This window comes from Nanorana parkeri, unplaced genomic scaffold (assembly GCF_000935625.1).
Source record: "Nanorana parkeri isolate BGI_ZX_2015 unplaced genomic scaffold, ASM93562v1 scaffold95, whole genome shotgun sequence".
Lineage (NCBI taxonomy): Eukaryota > Metazoa > Chordata > Amphibia > Anura > Dicroglossidae > Nanorana > Nanorana parkeri.
This window is the reverse complement of record NW_017306363.1, coordinates 901012-919149: the sequence shown is the minus strand read 5'-3', so window position 1 is coordinate 919149 and position 18138 is coordinate 901012. Positions and strand designations below refer to the sequence as shown.

The window sequence follows — 18138 nt, the reverse complement described above, 5'->3', positions numbered from 1 at the left end:
TCCCTGGAAATATCACTGTACTAAACTCAGCTATGCAAGTCCAGCGTTGCATAGTGATATAATCCTTCTTAGACTTATGCTGCACTCTTAAGAAAAAAACCACCAAGGTGCTTATTCAAATAGGGTTCGGCAGAGCAATATATGGAAAGTTCAGCAACACCATCATTACATTTTTTTTTTTTACTGATATGACTCCAGTATAATACAATCACTTGCTAATAGTTGCTTCTCTTTGCATATCTCTATTTCTCTTTACCTGAAAATAATGATCTGTATGTCATGCTGTAGCATTTGCTGACCAGTCAGTTAGTTGCCATGACATTTTATCTGATATTTACTCCACAAAAGGCCAGATTGCAATAACTGTACAAAAACACTGCCATGCTTATTAAGGGAGTGTGCTGGCCACCTGGGGGATTCAGTAATATCACCAGATTATTTAGCATGCATGGAAATGTGGTCATATTAGTAATTTACAGGCGATGATTAAATCATATTTGCTCAACAGTAAAAATTGGACAGTTGTAGGATGAAACTATTGGGCACACCAGTAATGTGTAGAATGCAAAGTAATCAATATGGTTTATTACCACAACACACTGCTATTATAGAATATACATTGAAAGAATATTTTTAAACAAGACATTAATCATTCACACAGCATCTACCTACCCTCTCCCTTCACATTTCCCGCTCAAATTACAGATCTGTGACCAAAAAATGTATAATTCTTGTAGAATAGAAAGCAGAGTAATAAACTGCTTAAAGTGCTCAGCAGAGTAGTTTAAATGTAATGGGTAGTGTGACCAAAACATGGGGTGTACTCTCCTGGGTGAAGGACTTGTCTGTCTTCCGTCCCAAGTCAACACACAGTAGAGTAAATAAAACAGTTGTACTTTCCAAAGCTAAATTTTCATTTCAGATATACATTTTGCCAGAAGTACCCCAGTCAAGACAAAATAGCCATGTGAATAGTACTAAACATTCCCTTTTGGTGGTGACACTTAGGGGACTATTCACGAAGGAGCCAAAGAATCTAGCCTTAGCTTTGGCCGATCCTTCGGCTAGCTTCGGCCTCCGGAACCCTTCGGTTCAGTAAAACCGAAGGGCTGCTGTAAGGGCTATTCACTATAGCCCGCACAGCTCCCGAACTTGGCCGAGCGGCTCCGCTCCGGGAAAGAAACACTGCTTTTTCTTTTTTTTTTCTTATTCTGACACGGACTCGTGTCAGAATAGAAAAAAAGGAATTTTTTTTTTTTTGGCCATAGGAATGCATTGCTAGATTCCTATTGGCTATTTCAATTTGCAATAGCCAATAGTAAACTAGCATTGCACCAGCCCTTTGCTGCAGTTCTCCATCAGGTCCACCATCAGGATTGACAGCAGCAGAGGGCCGGTACAATGCTAGTTTGCTATTGCAAATTGAAATAGCCAATAGGAATCTAGCAATGCATTCCTATGGCCAAATTTTTTTTTTTTTTTTCTATTCTGACAGCTCTGTGTCAGAATAAGAAAAAAAAAAGACAAATCACTGTTTCTCTCCTTGGCGGCCGGGAGAAGGAGACTCCCGGAGCGCCCGGGAGAGTTAGGCTTTTTTTTTTCTTCTCTTTTTTGACGGCAGCAGAACCGCCGGCCAATAGAAAACTAGCTACTAGCTGTCACTGCTAGCTCCACACAATTGTTTTCTATTTTAATTTTTCTACTTTTTTAACTGCTTTTCTGTTCTGCTCGGTCCCACAGAGAGACCGAGCAGAACAGCCGAGCCGAATACACTCTCCTTGAATCCCACATGGAATTGTTTGGGACTTGGTAAACTGTGGAAAAATTTTGGAGCTAATTTTATTCCCGGGATTATGCTCTTTGGATTCATATCTATATCCTATAGCATCAGGAACAAAAAAGGATACTGCATGCACATATGATAAATATGTAAGGCTTCATTCATACTTGCGATTTGGCAAGTCTTACAAATTGCTCATGTGAATAGCCATTTTATATTTGGACATGCTGCAATAACCTGTGGACGATTGCCCCTAGACATAAACTGTTTGCATCCAGGGACAATCTTCCACAGGTAGTTGCAGCATGTCTGATTACATGTGCAGATGCTGTGAGTCGTCATTGCTCTGTATAGCATGAATCTCGTGCAATATGTGAGACTCACCCAATCGGCCCCATTTTCAAGTGTAAATTGAGTCTTTTAGACACACATACCTGATGTCCAGTCTCCAGGGGTGGTAAAGGTGCAACCGGCTGTACATTCTGTCTGCCCATACCCTTCATATACCTAGCAAAGCATGGTGCAATTATTATACAATTATTCTATATATATTATATAGAAGAAGGAAGAAAGTGTAGATTTATATTTTGGGACATGTCAGTAAGCAACATTAGCTTGCTCAGTTAGTTATAACTTTCAGTATCTTTGCAAGCCTGCATGAATTAATAACTGACATTCAACTCGATGGTTGAACTCAATGGACATGTGTTTTTTTTCAACTAACTATGTAACATATAACCATACACAGTTACAGCATACTTGATCAAAATTGCTCTACCATCTGTCTTTAAAATGTCAACCATGATCTCTACTCAAATGACTAACTAGGCTGAGATGATTTCATCCGTCTGCTGCAGAAAGGAAGAAGTATTTCCTCAGTCGCTTCTTCAGTATTGATCAGAGTGAAACATTTAAAACTTTGTAGCAGGTCACAAGGAGGCTGTAACGGGGGCTAATCTCTGTCAGACATTTGTAAACACAGCGAAGAACAGGAGTTAAATTATCTTGTCATCTGTAGGCCACCGTCTAAGTCCAGGAAGCAGATGCTGACCTTAGATACGGCAGAAAAAGTTGATTCAGTCCTTGTGGAGAGAAAAGGAGCTGAATGCTGTACTGTAATTTCAGGGAGAGGTAAAAAACGCAGGCTATCTTGAGATCATGTTGTCATTTGAAAGCAGGAATTCCTTCAAAGTGTATGCTCCTTGACAAGAGGTTCTAATAACTGAACTTGATTTCTAGTGGAAGTCGCAAATGTTGCCAGGAAATGTCCTTGTTTGTAAACACCAATAAAAATAATAAAATGTGGGCTTTTACTGATATTTATTATTCCCAATATCAAGCAATGAATAATATTACCGTATATACTCGAGTATAAGCCGTCCCGAATATAAGCTATTTTCCACCTACATCAAAATAGTTCCTGCGGTGAGGGGTGGCTCGTTCCCTCACCTCTCTTGCCTCATGTCTTATTCTTGGTTTGAGGAAACATGGCGCTATTAGGTACCACCATCTGCTGGCAGATAATCAGAACTGTTACGTTTCACACGGGTGTCACATCTTACATCAGCTCAAGACTTATATATGGCTCAGTTTTTTGACTGAGGTATCTGTACTTCATCCTGGAAGGTGTTACATCTAAATCACTGATCTCTCTGTCTGGTGATAACTCACCTACTTTATGGCATCTGATCCTGGCTTTGGACTTAGTCAGGGGAAATCAAAAAGTATGTAGTTCAGACACATAAGAAAAGTGTCTCGGGTTTACAGGAATAGTGTTGTTATTTGTGCTAAATTCATGTACAAGGCTGCATAGCATTTATGAACTTCGCACAAACCTATGAAACTGGTGCTGGGTTGCGAGACAAACATTGGTTTAGATATTGTATATCCACACTGATAAAGTGTCTATTTGGTGTCCATAGTATCCCATATGTGTCTGAGACAGATTGCAGTTGGATCCTCTGTTTCAAGGAATGTCGCACCTGAGGTTTGTGTTGCATACTGCGACAGACAAAAGCAATATAAACGTGTGGCAGACTAGTTACGCCAAAAAGGTCTTACTTTGCATCACTTTTCTTATTATCAAACTGTCAGAGTTTATTGATTGAATAAACACACACACGTGCCGTCATTATGTGGAAATATGCTGTAGCTTCATTTCTGTGTTAGACGGCATTATAACAAACTTTTTTTAAAAAATGCATTTATTTATAAGTTTAAATGTACCTGACATCCAAGGGCTGCACGTAGAAATCCTAAAACTGTAGGTGATGCGGGTGCAGCTCCTGTAACAATCATCCTAACACGCCCACCAAGGCTTGCCTGCACACACAGACAAAACACAAAGTGACATCAATATTATGATTCAAGATCAATCCTGGCATAAGCAATGTCTGGACTGAGCCTCCTGTACAAATAAATCATTTGATTGGACTACTTTGTTACATGAGCAAATGTTGTGGAAGTTATTTGTTCTGTTTTAAGTGATTTCCAGTTTAGAGTAATAAACAGAACTTGTCAGGAAAAAAACAAATACTAAGATTTTAATTTGACAACAGTTATCAGGAATACATATTCTCTGTCAATCATGGTATCTTACCTGTGCAATGTTTTTGTTCTAAAAAGAGGGATCTAAATGAATCAGGCACAGCAGGCTCTTGAACAAAAACTGAATGGACAAAAATGTTTCACATTAAATTGGAAACATTTTAACACATTTATAGAAGAGAAGCCGGAGTATAGACATAGCTTCTTCAATATAAAACATAATGTGCTAGTAAGTATTTACCATTTGGCAAGTAAAGTAGAGTAGGGACTGGACAGAGAGGGAACACTTTGGCACAGCTGGCCAGCTTGAACATGTACTGCAATATACGCAAACTAAGAATCCTTGTTTTCTGCTAGAAGCACATAAGGGTGTATAGCAGTGTGCAGAGAGTTAATTGAGAATTGCGTGTTACCATGTAGTCACACCCTTTTATATGTAAGCTATTTGGATTTGACCATAGACAATACTTTTGTTCCCCATGGACCTTGCCTATGTAATGTGTATTGAAATCCCCAATTGTAGTCTGCATTTGAAACTGAAGGGACAATGTGACAATGCAGGAACACAATTGGGAGATAGGGGAAACATCATTATTACCCTATAACAGGAAGTGCCTGAACAAGGACTGCCATGGCAAGATCACTAAGTATTTTGTTTTTTTTAAATTGCAGATTTAAAACAACATAAAATCATTTTGAAATCACATTAACATGTTAAAGCTATGTGGAATTTTAAAGAATATCGATGGATAAAAACAAAAACATCAATATTGCTTTCTATATTGAATTTCCATCAGTTCTATCCCACTTCTAATAACCATATGGATCTAGAAGTTTGTAATATGACTTATGGAAGATGCCCATAGTATGCACTTCCTCAATGCCCTGACACAAGTTCACTTAGCCCTGTGAATATATACTTCCTTATGCCACCACCCTAACTAAGCCTGCTGTCTGAACTACAACTCAACCTCTGAACTTCCCACAATGTAACATCAACATTGCTTGCTGGATGCAATGCATGATGGGATATGTAGTCTTCAGAAATCAAGATTACATCACATCCAGCAGCAGGAAAAAAAGATACAAAGCACGCTGGGAATCCAGGAAGTTGATGAAAGTGATGGGCAGATGGAAGGCAGCATTCACTACATAAAAGGGATTTTTTCAAGTAAGCTTTGATGATATTATCAAAAACAACTCTAGTGTGTATTCCTATTACAATGCCATTGTTATAGGATAGCATATGTTGGGACTTTACAACTCCTTTAAAGATGGGGTTTACATCTACTTCAAGTAATCCGGACTTCAAAGGAGACACCAGATGGCAGATTGCTGGGATCCATGAATTTACAATATCTGTTCTTTACCTGTCTAACAGATTTGTACGTTAATGACCTGTCTGATGCTCTACATAACTCAGTAGTATTGGGGTGGTAGATGATCTGTTCACCTTTAGGGCAGTAATGTCATATTACAGGTATACTTAGGTGACTGGAAAACATTTCTCCTCTGAGGCACAGTACTGTCTAAATTTTTTATGGCATATTTCCATTAATAAGCCATCCTCATTTCTAGGGAATGAGACTGGTGATACAACATAGGTCTTTAATTATTCATTGCATCATTGAGTAATGGAACTGAAGGACAAAATGTGCTGGTAAATGATTTACAAATGACTTAAGGCAGTGGTCCCCAACCCCCGGCAGTGGTCCCCAACCCACCGGTCCGTGGATCAAATGGTACCAGGCCGCAGGCGAAGCAGCGCTCCCGATAGGGACAAACTAAAATCTGCAAGTATCAATGAATGAATGCATTTTCAAACTGTCATCTATTGGTTACAAAAATAACTTTTTTCTACAAACACCACATGGAATGAATGACTGTATGGTTTGATACACTTTGGTACAGTGAACTCCATTTGTTCCTCATCAAATAGAAATTTGTGCAAATGACCCACTGGAACAATTGATTCTAGTTTCCATGTTTCTCACTGAAAACCACGCAAGCCTAACAAAGGAATCATGACTTCTATGATGACTGAACTGCTACTAGGTGCCACTAGCCAATGCAGGATATGCCCCTTGATCCAAAAGGACATTCAAATGGCCTGCGGAATTAAACGATCATAGTGGGTCAATAGTTGGCTCCATCACTAGCCAACGTACTTTGGCTAGTGATGGACAACTTACACCTGTCTTTTTAGGGCAGCAGTGACAGTCAACATATTTCTGTCACCATAGGTTTTCTTAATTTGACCATACTATTTTTATTACTTTAATCTAGGGCTGTGGAAATTAAAGATTAATTTCTCGATTAATCGTTAAACTTTTTGATCGATTAAAATTATTTTGTTCGCTAATTAAAACACTCACCTCTCCGCCGGCTTCCGGGAGTACTGTCGGCGATGTCCTTCCCCAAGTGGGACTCCTTCCCCAAGTGGCTCTGTCGGCTAACGAAGGGAAGGGGGAGGAGTCCGGTGACGTCGATGTCCTTGATGTCACCGGACTCCTCCCCCTTTCGTTAGCTGACGGAGCCACTTGGGCCGGTGAGTTTGCCCAAGATACTTTCTGCACGAGCGCCAGCTTAATCATTGGCCTATACACATACAGCACAGCAATGAAGTAATAAAATGAACTAGGATCACACTAATTCAGCACGTTATTATTCTGAGTTGCCCCACTCAAGCGGCGGCCATATTGAGTGGGGCACGTGAGATTAATAACGTGCTGGATTAGTGTGATCCTAGTTCATTTTATTACTTCATTGCTGTGCTGTATGTGTATAGGCCAATGTAGTTGGATCTGTATGTGCGTTATAATTAATCGAAATTAATCGATTTTAAAAAAATTCGATTCATCGAACATGAACATTTTAATCAGTAACAGCCCTACTTTAATCATAACTTTTTAACTATTTTAAGTTAATGATACTGAAAATGAATGGTTGGTGTGTATAATGCTTTTTGTCCTTTTATTCTGTTTTAATTAGTTTAGACGGTATGGTAGTTTTTTTTGTTGGAACAAACTAGACAGTGATATGTGGTCTGCTCAGCATAAAATGTATAAATAAACACTGCAAAAAATCTCATGGTGGAAGTTTTTTACATTAATGCATTCTCTGCAATAAGGTAAATGCCTCCTCCTACACTGGGACCAGCAAGATACTCGCCTTTCCCCAACTTCCTGGTCCTGGGTGAGGGTACTGAGGGCAGAGGAGCCATAGGCTCCTTCTGCCGTCAGTTAAAGTGTCACTGTGTGAGCAGGAGGCGTGGCTTGCCACAAGCTGTGTGTGTCTAAGGACACACACAGCTAGGTGATGGAGACACCCGCATACAGGGGGGGCTAGTGGTTTGGGAACAACTAGATAAGGAGGAAACTAAAACACTTAAAGAAGAGACAAAATGCAGTTCAATCAAGTCTGACCCTCATAATAATAATTGTTTTAAAAAAATGAAGTTTTAAAGTGACACCAAACTCAAAAGACAAATCTTAAAAATGCATTCAGGTACCTTAACTATTAACAAAAAATGTATCTTATTTGTGTATCACTCGGCTGTAGATCCTCAAATCATCTCTGAATTGCTGGTGACACTGTCCTTCCTTCTGGAGGATGGCTACTTTTGTTCCCCATGGTCAAGGGGGTTGTGGAGTAGTAAAGTAGCCACCACACCAAGCTCATTCCCGTGATGGACTACAATCTCATGTTCAGTTTACTAATTTGTATTGAGATTGACATCCATCACGGGAATGAGCTTGGTGTGGTGGCTACTTTACTACTCCACAACCCCCTTGACCATGGGGAACAAAAGTAGCCACCCTCCAGAAGGAACGACAGTGTCAGCACAAATTCAGAGATGATTTGAGTGATACACAAAAAAGGTAGATTGTTGTTATTAGGTAAGGTACTTGAAAGCATTTTTAAGATTTAACTCCTGAATTTAAAGTCACTTTAATATCACACTAAAACAATATAGGCAAACCAGATCAACATAATAAAAAAATAAAAATAAAGCAGGGAAAAATAGGGCATTAAATAGTCACTGGCAAAACATTTTGGCTGAAATTAGCATCTGCAGAGGCAGATACATAGATTTAGAGAACGTTTGTAGAGAAGACTGGGTCACAGACTTACAGATCTGAAACATAAAAGTCTAATGACGAAAAGCCTAAGAAGTATTTACTGCTCTAGTGGAGTGGGCTTTAACAGGAAAAGCAGGCACTTTATCTCACAACCCATAGACCTGCACAATACCCTTTTGAATCCACCTAGCAATAGTGGACCTGGAACTTCTTTTAGGACCTTCTGGAATAACAAAGAGGGAATACATCTGACCAAAAGAAACAGTGGCTGAGGGATAAACACTGACGGCCCTTGCCACACCCAGACATAGTATTTGAGGTTGAATAAAGACATTAGTCCATCAAGTCCAACCTATTAGGATCTCATTCTAGGAGTACCCGTACCCCTGTATATTACGGTCCCTTAAGAAATCGTCCAAAAGTTTCTTGAACAATTCCACATTATTTGCTGAAATCACCGCCTGTGGCAGTGAGTTCCAGACCCTAACTGATCTTACTGTGAAGAACCCCCTTCGCCCCTTGTGCTGGAATTTTTTTTCCACCAATTTTAGGTGATGGCCTCTAGTTTTTGTAACGGAGTTAATTTTAAACAGTTTATCGCTAATGTTGCTACCACCATTAAACATTTTGTACATGGAAATCATATCCCCCCTTAATCTCCTCACCTCTAATGTGAACATGTTTAAATTTAGTAGCCTCGTCTCGTAGCTCTGGTCCTCCATACCCCTAATTAGTTTGGTTGCCCTTCGCTGGACTTTTTCCAACTCAAGGACATCTTTTCTTAGTACTGGTGACCAGAACTGGACCGCGTACTCCAGATGAGGTCGAACCAATGATCTATAAAGTGGCAAAATTATAGACTTGTCCCTGCAATACATTCCCTTTTTAATACAGGACAAGACAATGCTGAAAACACAGAGACACTTCCAGCCAAGGTGATAGCCCTACAAAGGGCTATCCTTATAAGATAACAATATTAAGGAAATGTCCTGAATAGGATCAAGGAGGAGGGTAACATCGACAATAGTATATTTCAATCCTATGGTTGCAGAAAGTTGCAGGGGAGCCAATGTGTGCAACCCCTTGAGTGAAGGTACAAATCAGGGAATTATAAGCAAGAAGATGCTATAAAAGAACATACAGGGCAGACACCTTACCTTTTATGGTGCTAAAGGCTAAATGTTGTTCTACACCTAAAGCCTACGTTTTCGACGTGCAGTGATAAATCTTGCGGGAAGTAGATTTAGAAACCTTAAAAGCATAGTCAGACTAAGTGAAACCACAATGCACCTGTCTCTTAGAACCTAGGTTTCAACAACCAGGCTGGCAGGGCCAGCAACCTAGAAGCAGGGTAGTAGATATGTCATTGAGATAACAGACCTGGTAGATTTGGTAGAGGCCATGGAGCAGTGGCTAACAGACGAGGTCAGTGTACCAAACTCGCCAGAGCCAATCCGAAGCTATAAGAATTACTGGAATGTTCTCACTTTTGATCCTTTGAAGTAGACAAAGTAATGACTTCAGTGGAGTAAAGATACAAATCAGGGTATACTGATCACACTACACCAGGATATCCACTGTACCAGCCGTAGCGTCCTGCATCCACAAACAGCAGCCATATCAAAGCCTTCCTACACTATTGCTCTACACTAAGGGTGTTTTTGACTTCTATGATCAGAAGGAGCAACAAATCAAGTCATAAGCACCTAAATACCATAGGGCACAATCTCTGCAGTAAGACCGTTAAAGAAATTCCAGAAATAGTTGCTACTGCAGTCAGAACTGATTTAGTGTCTGTAGGAACACCAGTGGAACAATCTCTGTAAAACTTAGCTTGCACATAATACAAATGAGGTCCTAAGTATGCAGATCACCTGCGGCTGAAAGACAACCACCCTTGCTTCTGGCACCATACAAGTCAAGGCAACATATCCCGTTTCCTAGGAGTACTTACAGACCAACTGACCAATGCCACAGCTCGGGTCCTGATAACGTCACAATGAATCCTTAGATAACTGGCCTGACCTAGACTATCAACCAATTCAAGCAAAATATCTAGTAGTGAGGAAGAAGACATATATTCTCCTAAGGAACTAAGCGTAACTATTAAGGTATGATGTGGAAGGGGTTATAGCCTCTAGTGTGCATCTTCACATGTAGGCAGCAGTATAACCCTTGGTTGCTTATTATCCATAAAACTGTGCTCCTCAGTGGACTAGAGATTAATTATTTCTGTGCCAGTCACAATTTTAGGTGTGCAGATACTTTAAATTAAAGTACAGTAGTACAGCTGTCCCTTTTAGACATTGCCATGTGAAACTCAACATATTTCATAAATCCATTTGCTGTATTGTTTAAAAATTATTGTTAATCTGCAATGTCAGCTGCTAACTTTTATACAGTTTGAGCGGACATTTCTTGCTTTTAAAGTGGAACTAAGGTCTAAAAAATTGCTAGGAGGTAGAGTTTTTGCTTTTTGGTAGAAGAACACCTTCTAAAAATAAAAACTCTTTTTCCTAGCAATTTTTGTGTGTGTGTACACTGCCTTTGTTGCATGCATTATCAATATGATGGTGAGAATGGAGCCCGGTGTCAGTACAAGATAACTCCAGTGAGCATGCACAGGATTTACACCATCGGTGGCTACACAATTTCCAAAGTTAGAATACAGTAGTCCAGAAGAAGTGCTGGAGATGACGGCAAAGGGGCCAAAACAGAGGTGATAGCGAGCATGTACAGTAACTCTCGGCTCTGGTGTAGAGCAGACTTACAGGTAATTTTGCCATTAAAACAAAGTAATTGTTTGCATACTTGTATATTATTGGCAAGAGCTTCCCCTGCAACTGATACATTTCACTTTAAAATATCTAAGTCACTAAAGGGCTCACCGGTTTAACCAGCAGCTTGTTTGCTCTATTACTGCACTTACTTGTTTGCTCTATTACTGCACTGTAGTCATATGAATGCCTAAAGTATATATTTTTCATTTAAAATTTAGGTAAACAGACATATTGACTATCAAAACTGCTCAAACAGGCCTTTTATATCATCAAATAGAATGTAAACACATAACTAATACTCTATTTTGCACATTTTAGGAACTTCTGTGATACGTTGCTCCTTCCTACCTGCACTTTATTGAAGAGCATTCTGTCCCATATACTGTTATTTCGAATTACCCCTCTTCTCACTTCAGCTTCTTTCCTTCGAGATGCAAATTCAAGAATCCATCGCTTAATGGGTGTATCTGCTTGACTAAAGATCTAGCACAGAGTGAGAGAAAAGACATTTCTAGACACAAACATATACAATAAAGCTAAGCAGATGCTCTGATTGTTACTTTGCTTACATACGGTACATTCTTTATAATACATCTATAATTATTAGGTAAAAATGTTGGTAACCTTTACTACAATATACAGACAAAAACACCCAATCAACAAATGATGCTGAGCATAGGTGATTTTTTAAAAATAAATTCGACTTGCATATTTGCTGTAAATATGCAACAAAGGCTAAACAATGTGCTTTTTTGTTGTTGTTGTTGTTGTTAAAGAATTCCAGCCAAAAATAACAAGATAAAAAACCCCCCAAAAAACAGCCCATTAAAAGATAAAAGGATAGAACCAGCTTTTGCTGGATTGTATATTCACATTCAATCTTGAGATTACACCCACACTACGTATTTCTGCCACTAGATGTCCTCACTCAGATGGTCAGCATCATTCAACCCATTTCCTCTAAACCTAGGTCATCCTGGACTCGCCCCAGCCTGTGACTGGACTGTGAAAAAAAAAGCAGCACAGTGATGAAGTCATCTTTCTGTCACTCTTCTTTCTCTTCTTATCAGAATGCTTTTTGTCAGCATATAGACTGATTGTATCCTTGAGCTGCTTCTTCTCACACACCAACCCTGTTTTACAGGGACAGCAAGAGGCTGATACCAGGTCAAATTCAAGTACTTATAATGCTTGCATTAAAAAAAAAAAAAAATTAAGAATGTATTAATTCTTGCACAGCTGAATTAATTCGTTTTTTTATTTGCCTGAAGTTCAATTATAAGCCCTTCTATCATCGTATTAATGCATTATGCTTGCCCTGATAGTATAAGTACCTGAATTTGTCTTTATATTATTCTACAGGCTTACCATGGGAGACAGGGTAGCAGTGGGAGCAAACCAGAGAGCTTTGTATTTTACACAGCTGTCAATATAAAATTGGTAACATGTTCATAACAAGGTAGAGCAATTGTACTGCTGCCCATTCATTGCCCAATCAGTGGAGAAAGGAAGAGGGGGAGCAAGCTGCAAGAGAAAAGTAGCAGCAGGGGAAAATAAATATTACTTTTTTACCTCTTATGCTACTCATACAAGAGCTTTTCCAAACTGAGATTTGTAACAAAAAATATGCATGGCTAGCTATGTGTACTGTAATAGCAGCCACATAGTATGAAACAATATTTCCTTCAAGCAAGGGAAAAATGTTAACCTTTCACAAAGCCAAAAACCAACCAATTCATGTATGCATAAATAAATGTCACTTCAGGCCTCAACAGCCTATATTAATATTGATGTTATGAATGTAAAATCAGTGCTATGTCGGATTTTTCGTGTCTGGAAATGTGGTCTAAAATGACTGAAAACTATTACAGAGCTCTACAATAAGAGTGAGTTTTTAGAAAAGTTAAAGAAGGCTCAGTATACAAATATTGCAACAGGATTATACTGTTAAATGAAATCTATCTTCTTTATTTATACAAGGCATTTATCAGACCTCATCTTCACTTCTGGGCATCAGTTAATAAAACGGTTATTGCGGAATTTGAAGGAAACTAAATGAATGAGGAGCATGGACTGAATATATTCTCCTTTAAGAAGAAGAGATTATTATTTTATGCCTAGAGGAAAAGAGCATGAACATTCACAAGCTGAAAGTTTTTTTTTTTACATTAAGCTGTAAAAATGTGTAATCGTTTCGGCAGGAGTGGTGATCAGGAGCAAATGATTTACCGGCTTCCCTGTTTTTCACAATTTTCGTCATTTGGTTAAACTTGAAGGACATGTATTTTTTCAACCTGATTAACTACATAATTATGTAGCCTGCTAGCAACAGTTTAAGTAAACTGAACAAACACATCAATCTAAATGAAAGATAATTATTCACTAATAATGTTTTTATTTGGCTATAGCCTAAGTTTAAGTAGAAACCGATACCACAAGATTACCCACCTTGTCATACATTCTGTTTAACAATCTTGGAACAACTGGAAAGATCGTTGGCCGCAAAGTCTTCATGTCATCAGATAGAAGCCGAATGTCACCTTGAAAGAACCCAATGCGACCGCCATGGCAGTATACCACAGACTGTTAAAGTGAGAAAAAGAACATGCTGTATTTGCAAATTCATAAATGATTTAGCTAAAGTTTAGTAGAGTAAAAAATGTGCAGTCAAAAAATTGTATAATATGCCTAGAGGAAAATGTGTTTTGGGCACATTTAGTGCATCACAAGATCATAAGAGAACCTACATTGCAATTGTAGATTACAGACGGGTCATTTTGAAAACTGGTTTGAAAACAATTCTCTTCCATATATCATGTCTCCGCTGTGCAGCTTGTCTAAGTAAGGGTACATATGTAGGACCACATTAGGTCCAGTCAGCAGTCTCTGCAGACTACATTTTGATTTGTAGCTGTTTTATTCTTTGGCATCAGTTGTGTTTTTCCCCTTTTCATTAACACCTCTAAACAAGTAAACAGGCAGGACAGTCTTAATGTATGGATGCCAATATATAGCCTGATAGTTGTAAGTGATGTAGCACATATAAGCATATCATACAGCAATCAGATGCACTCCGGACAGTGTAGGGTTACCTAGAGAAGAACAAAGAACCCTTTACAGTGAAGCGCACTTAGGCTTTTTTTTGTAGCTCAGTTACATTATTAAAATTGTGAGTAGTGATGGGTTGCTGCAAAGACAAAACAAATGGCTCCCTATGGTATGAGTTACACAAGTAGCATGTCTTAGTAATTAATGGTGGCACATAGCTCCAAATGTTCAATCACTTTTAATTGCTATTACATGCTAACTGTATGTAGCTACAACAAATCACCTTAGTGTCAGAAGAGTTCCATATTTCACACAGATTGTGCAGCACATGGTACAATTCCTATGCAACTGACAATTGTTCTCTTTTGCATGGCAACTGGTAAATAAAAATGTGTGCTTTCATCACACCCATATCAGACCATACCAGGTTTGACCATACTGAGCGAGTATGGGCAGATGTGTAGCTGCACTCAATAAAGCATCAAACAAGAAGATGCAAGTGTGCCTTTTAATTAAATTATTATTTAAAAACTGATTACAGGGTGGCTGTATGACCACCAAGCTTAAGACTGCTTAAGTATGGCTATATATGGCATTAAAGGAGCATGTTATGCAACCCTTGTGATGATTGGGTCATTTATAGACATATAACAAGTACTTCTGGGGAACTGGAAGCACCTGCTATAATTTCCATTTAAAGTCCATATCTTTACAGTTGCAGGATTTATATAGCGCCAACAGTTTGCGCAGTGCTTTACAATATAAGGAAGACATTACAATTACAATACAATTCAAGACAAGATGGTAAGGAGGGCCCTGCCCTTGAGGGCTTACTTTTCAGCATATAATGTCCATGGGTTAAAGAGGAACTCTTGTGCGATGTTAAGACTTCTTAGTTTCTCCTTGATGTTTTTAACACAAGAGCCATGTCTAGTCGCCTAGACAACATATTATATAAGCCCCTTTTGGGGGGTGTCCCGGAGCCGGCCCCTAGGGCAGGGCTGGGGAGGGAAAGCAAGGAGGAGGATAACCCTTACTTGTACACTATCCCCGCCAAATTCTAAATTATGAAATGTAGCTGATTTTGTAACTCAGGTTTTCGACTTTTGTGTGAATGCAGGGTCGTTAGAGTCATTACCTTTACCAGACCTGCTCGTGTTTATATTAACTTGTCCTCTGGTGACAGATGAGTGCTTGGTGACATGCCTTTAATGAGGGACAGCTATAAAAGGCTTACAGAGATATTTTGGACTTTCACTAGGGCTGAAGATCACAGGCCAGATAGCAGATCTCTGTCCTGTGGAATGTGGAGGGACCTGGCAAATTACTAAATGAAGGCCCGCATTTGCTCTGAACTGGGGGACAAAATCAGACTCACCCCCATCATCTTCACAGATTGGGAGCAAATTGAAGTGTAGAAGCTCCTGAAGACTTATTTATAAGGATTTATAATGTTATGTCTTTTAATTTGCTCAAAAATCCATAAAACATATCATGAATTAATTTCTGAAGTTTTAACATGTTCAGTCTTAAAGGAGAACTATGAGGTGAGTGCTTTTCACTCACCTCATAGTTCTAGCCGACCTGTGACAATGAGACTGTCACAGGTCGGCTTAGTAGATCGGGAAGTGAGCGAACACATACCGGCGTACGCTCACCTCTCGATCCTGTCACGGCTCTCTGCCGTGACAGGGGAGGGGCTGTATTCCCCCCTCCCCGCACCGATCCGCCAGCGCTGACTGGCGGAACGGACGGAGGAGGGGGCGGGTACAGCTGGCTCTGCCTCTAGATAGGCAGAGCCAGCTGTCAGTCACGCAGCTGGGCGGATCCAGACATAATTGTCGGGATCCGCTTCAGCGTCTCAGTATACCGCGAGCAGCAGCTCGCAGTATACTGCGGCGTCTCAGTATAGCGCGAGCTACAGCTCGCGGTATACTGAGCCTAGGGTGACGGGAGGACGCTAGTTTGTGTCCTCCCGTTACCCTAAGGAGAACTATGGGGAAAAGCCTTAACCCCATAGTTCTCCTTTAAGGACCTATGTGAGATAGAGTACTACAACTGCAGGACTGCTCTTATAATTACATTATCTGTTCATACATTTATATCAAAACAGCCATTTCCACTAAACAGTTCTGGGCAGGATGCCCGACTTAAAAGCACTGAAGAAGTTAAGACTACTGAAAAGTGTTCTATGGATTGTTAAGCAATTAAAAAGACAAAACTGTAAGCATTCTGTCTTCAGAATGTTTTGAGTTGGCACTTCTACACTTCGATCACTCAATAGAGGGTGCTGGGATCTTGGAGGGAAAAAACTTATCTGTGATTCCCAAATGTGAAGTCTGCTATTTAAAATCTCAAACCATTGAGCACCACTGCTTCAAACCACAAGACATTTAGGATTTGAACTAATTTTGCTATCTGGGATCTCACAAGTCATAAGGTTAGCTGTATACTAGACATCAACCTCTATAATACATCAGTGTTAGTATTTAAAATCCCTTCTAGTAATTGGTTTTACCAGTTATTAATTTTTTTATTTCAGATATTATTTTGATTTTGTTTTACTAATCATCTCAGATTATTACATTTCGCACAGCTTGATTCTTGGTGAGAGTGTCACTACTTTCACCTACACAAAGACCTTACCTGCACCATTCTCTCAAACATGTGTGCTAAAGGCAAATAGGAAATGTGTACATCCTCAGATGTTGGGGACCACTGACTCTGGAAAGAAAAAAAAAACACAGCAGCCCAACAAGGCCAAGTCAGATCAGGCAAGCGGCTTACCTGTATTACTCTCTCAAACATGTGAGCCAGAGGCAAGAAGGAGATGAGCACATCGTCCTGTTTCGGAAATATCACTTTCTGCAGGTGAAGGGCGTGGGAGACAGAAAAGGAGAGAAACACTGACAGGAAGACAACGAGAAAGTCATAAAACAATAAAGAAGAAAAATGGTGCAAAAAGGGGAAGGTTTGTCAAGAGAAATAGGTAGGTTGAAGAGAGCAGCATACAGAGTACAGTGTTAGGCCACAAGGTCAATGAGGCTAGAGTATGTTAGCAGGAGTAGTAAACATACAAAACACCACAGAATGCTTCCGGCTGGAATAAACAGCTTTGTCTCTGATGTGCTTTTGTCATGTTGAGAGAGGCTGGGAATTATTATTATTATTATGAAATATCATCATAGCGCCTACCTAGTAAACAAACTGTTGGACGTAACCACACCTGTATAATTATCACAAAAGTATGATTAAAGCTCAACTCCAGGCAAACCATGAAATACACAAATAAAATAGATATGGGAGCTGCTATACCTGCCAAATGATTTATATTTCTGGCAATCCAGTTTTACACAGCTCTGCCACACTGCAGATCCCTGTCTGTCAGGACATAAAACTTGTCTCTTTTTCTCTGCTGATAGCAAATGGAGAAGCAGAAGACTGAAGAGCACATCTTTATGTTACTCTGCTCACTTCTCCTATCAGCATGTTCCTTGTTAGCACATGAGCATTGCAGCACTACTGATTGGCTCCTTGTGCTGCTTCTTCCACTCACAGCTTGAGCTCTGCCATACAGGGGACTGCAAAAGGATGATAGCAGGTCAAATCCAGGTACCTACACTGCTTGCTTTGAAAACATATATATTTATTAATGTATTCATGAATGCAGAGGTGCATCAATTTGTGTCATTTATATCTGCCTGGAGTTCATACATTTATTTTGGTGAATCTCATCTTAAAGTGTTAAAGTGTACCCGTGGCCAGACCACAGACATAAAGAATATGTAAATACTAGCAAAAATGTGCCTGTTCATTGAACGGTATGGCAAAAACCATCTTTCCAGCTGCTTTTGGCTTAACTTTGTGTCCCGTGCATGTGCGAGTGGCCAAATGTTCGGCT

At 39.6% G+C, this 18138-nt stretch overlaps 1 protein-coding gene across 3 annotated transcripts in view; it reads right to left on the bottom strand.

The window, feature by feature from the left end:
* LOC108783985 (long-chain-fatty-acid--CoA ligase 6-like) overlaps positions 1-18138 on the bottom strand; it is a 171883-nt gene that overhangs the window by 16673 nt on the left and 137072 nt on the right. For 2 of the 3 annotated variants that reach the window (XM_018552704.1, XM_018552706.1), the window contains exons 11-15: positions 17025-17102; positions 13638-13772; positions 11538-11672; positions 4007-4102; positions 2215-2287 (exon numbers count right to left, since the gene is read on the bottom strand). In XM_018552704.1, the coding sequence (XP_018408206.1) occupies positions 2215-2287; positions 4007-4102; positions 11538-11672; positions 13638-13772; positions 17025-17102 (517 nt within the window). Of the gene's footprint in view, positions 1-2214; positions 2288-4006; positions 4103-11537; positions 11673-13637; positions 13773-16883; positions 16962-17024; positions 17103-18138 lie in introns of all 3 variants that reach the window. The other variant, XM_018552705.1, reaches the window with a different exon arrangement.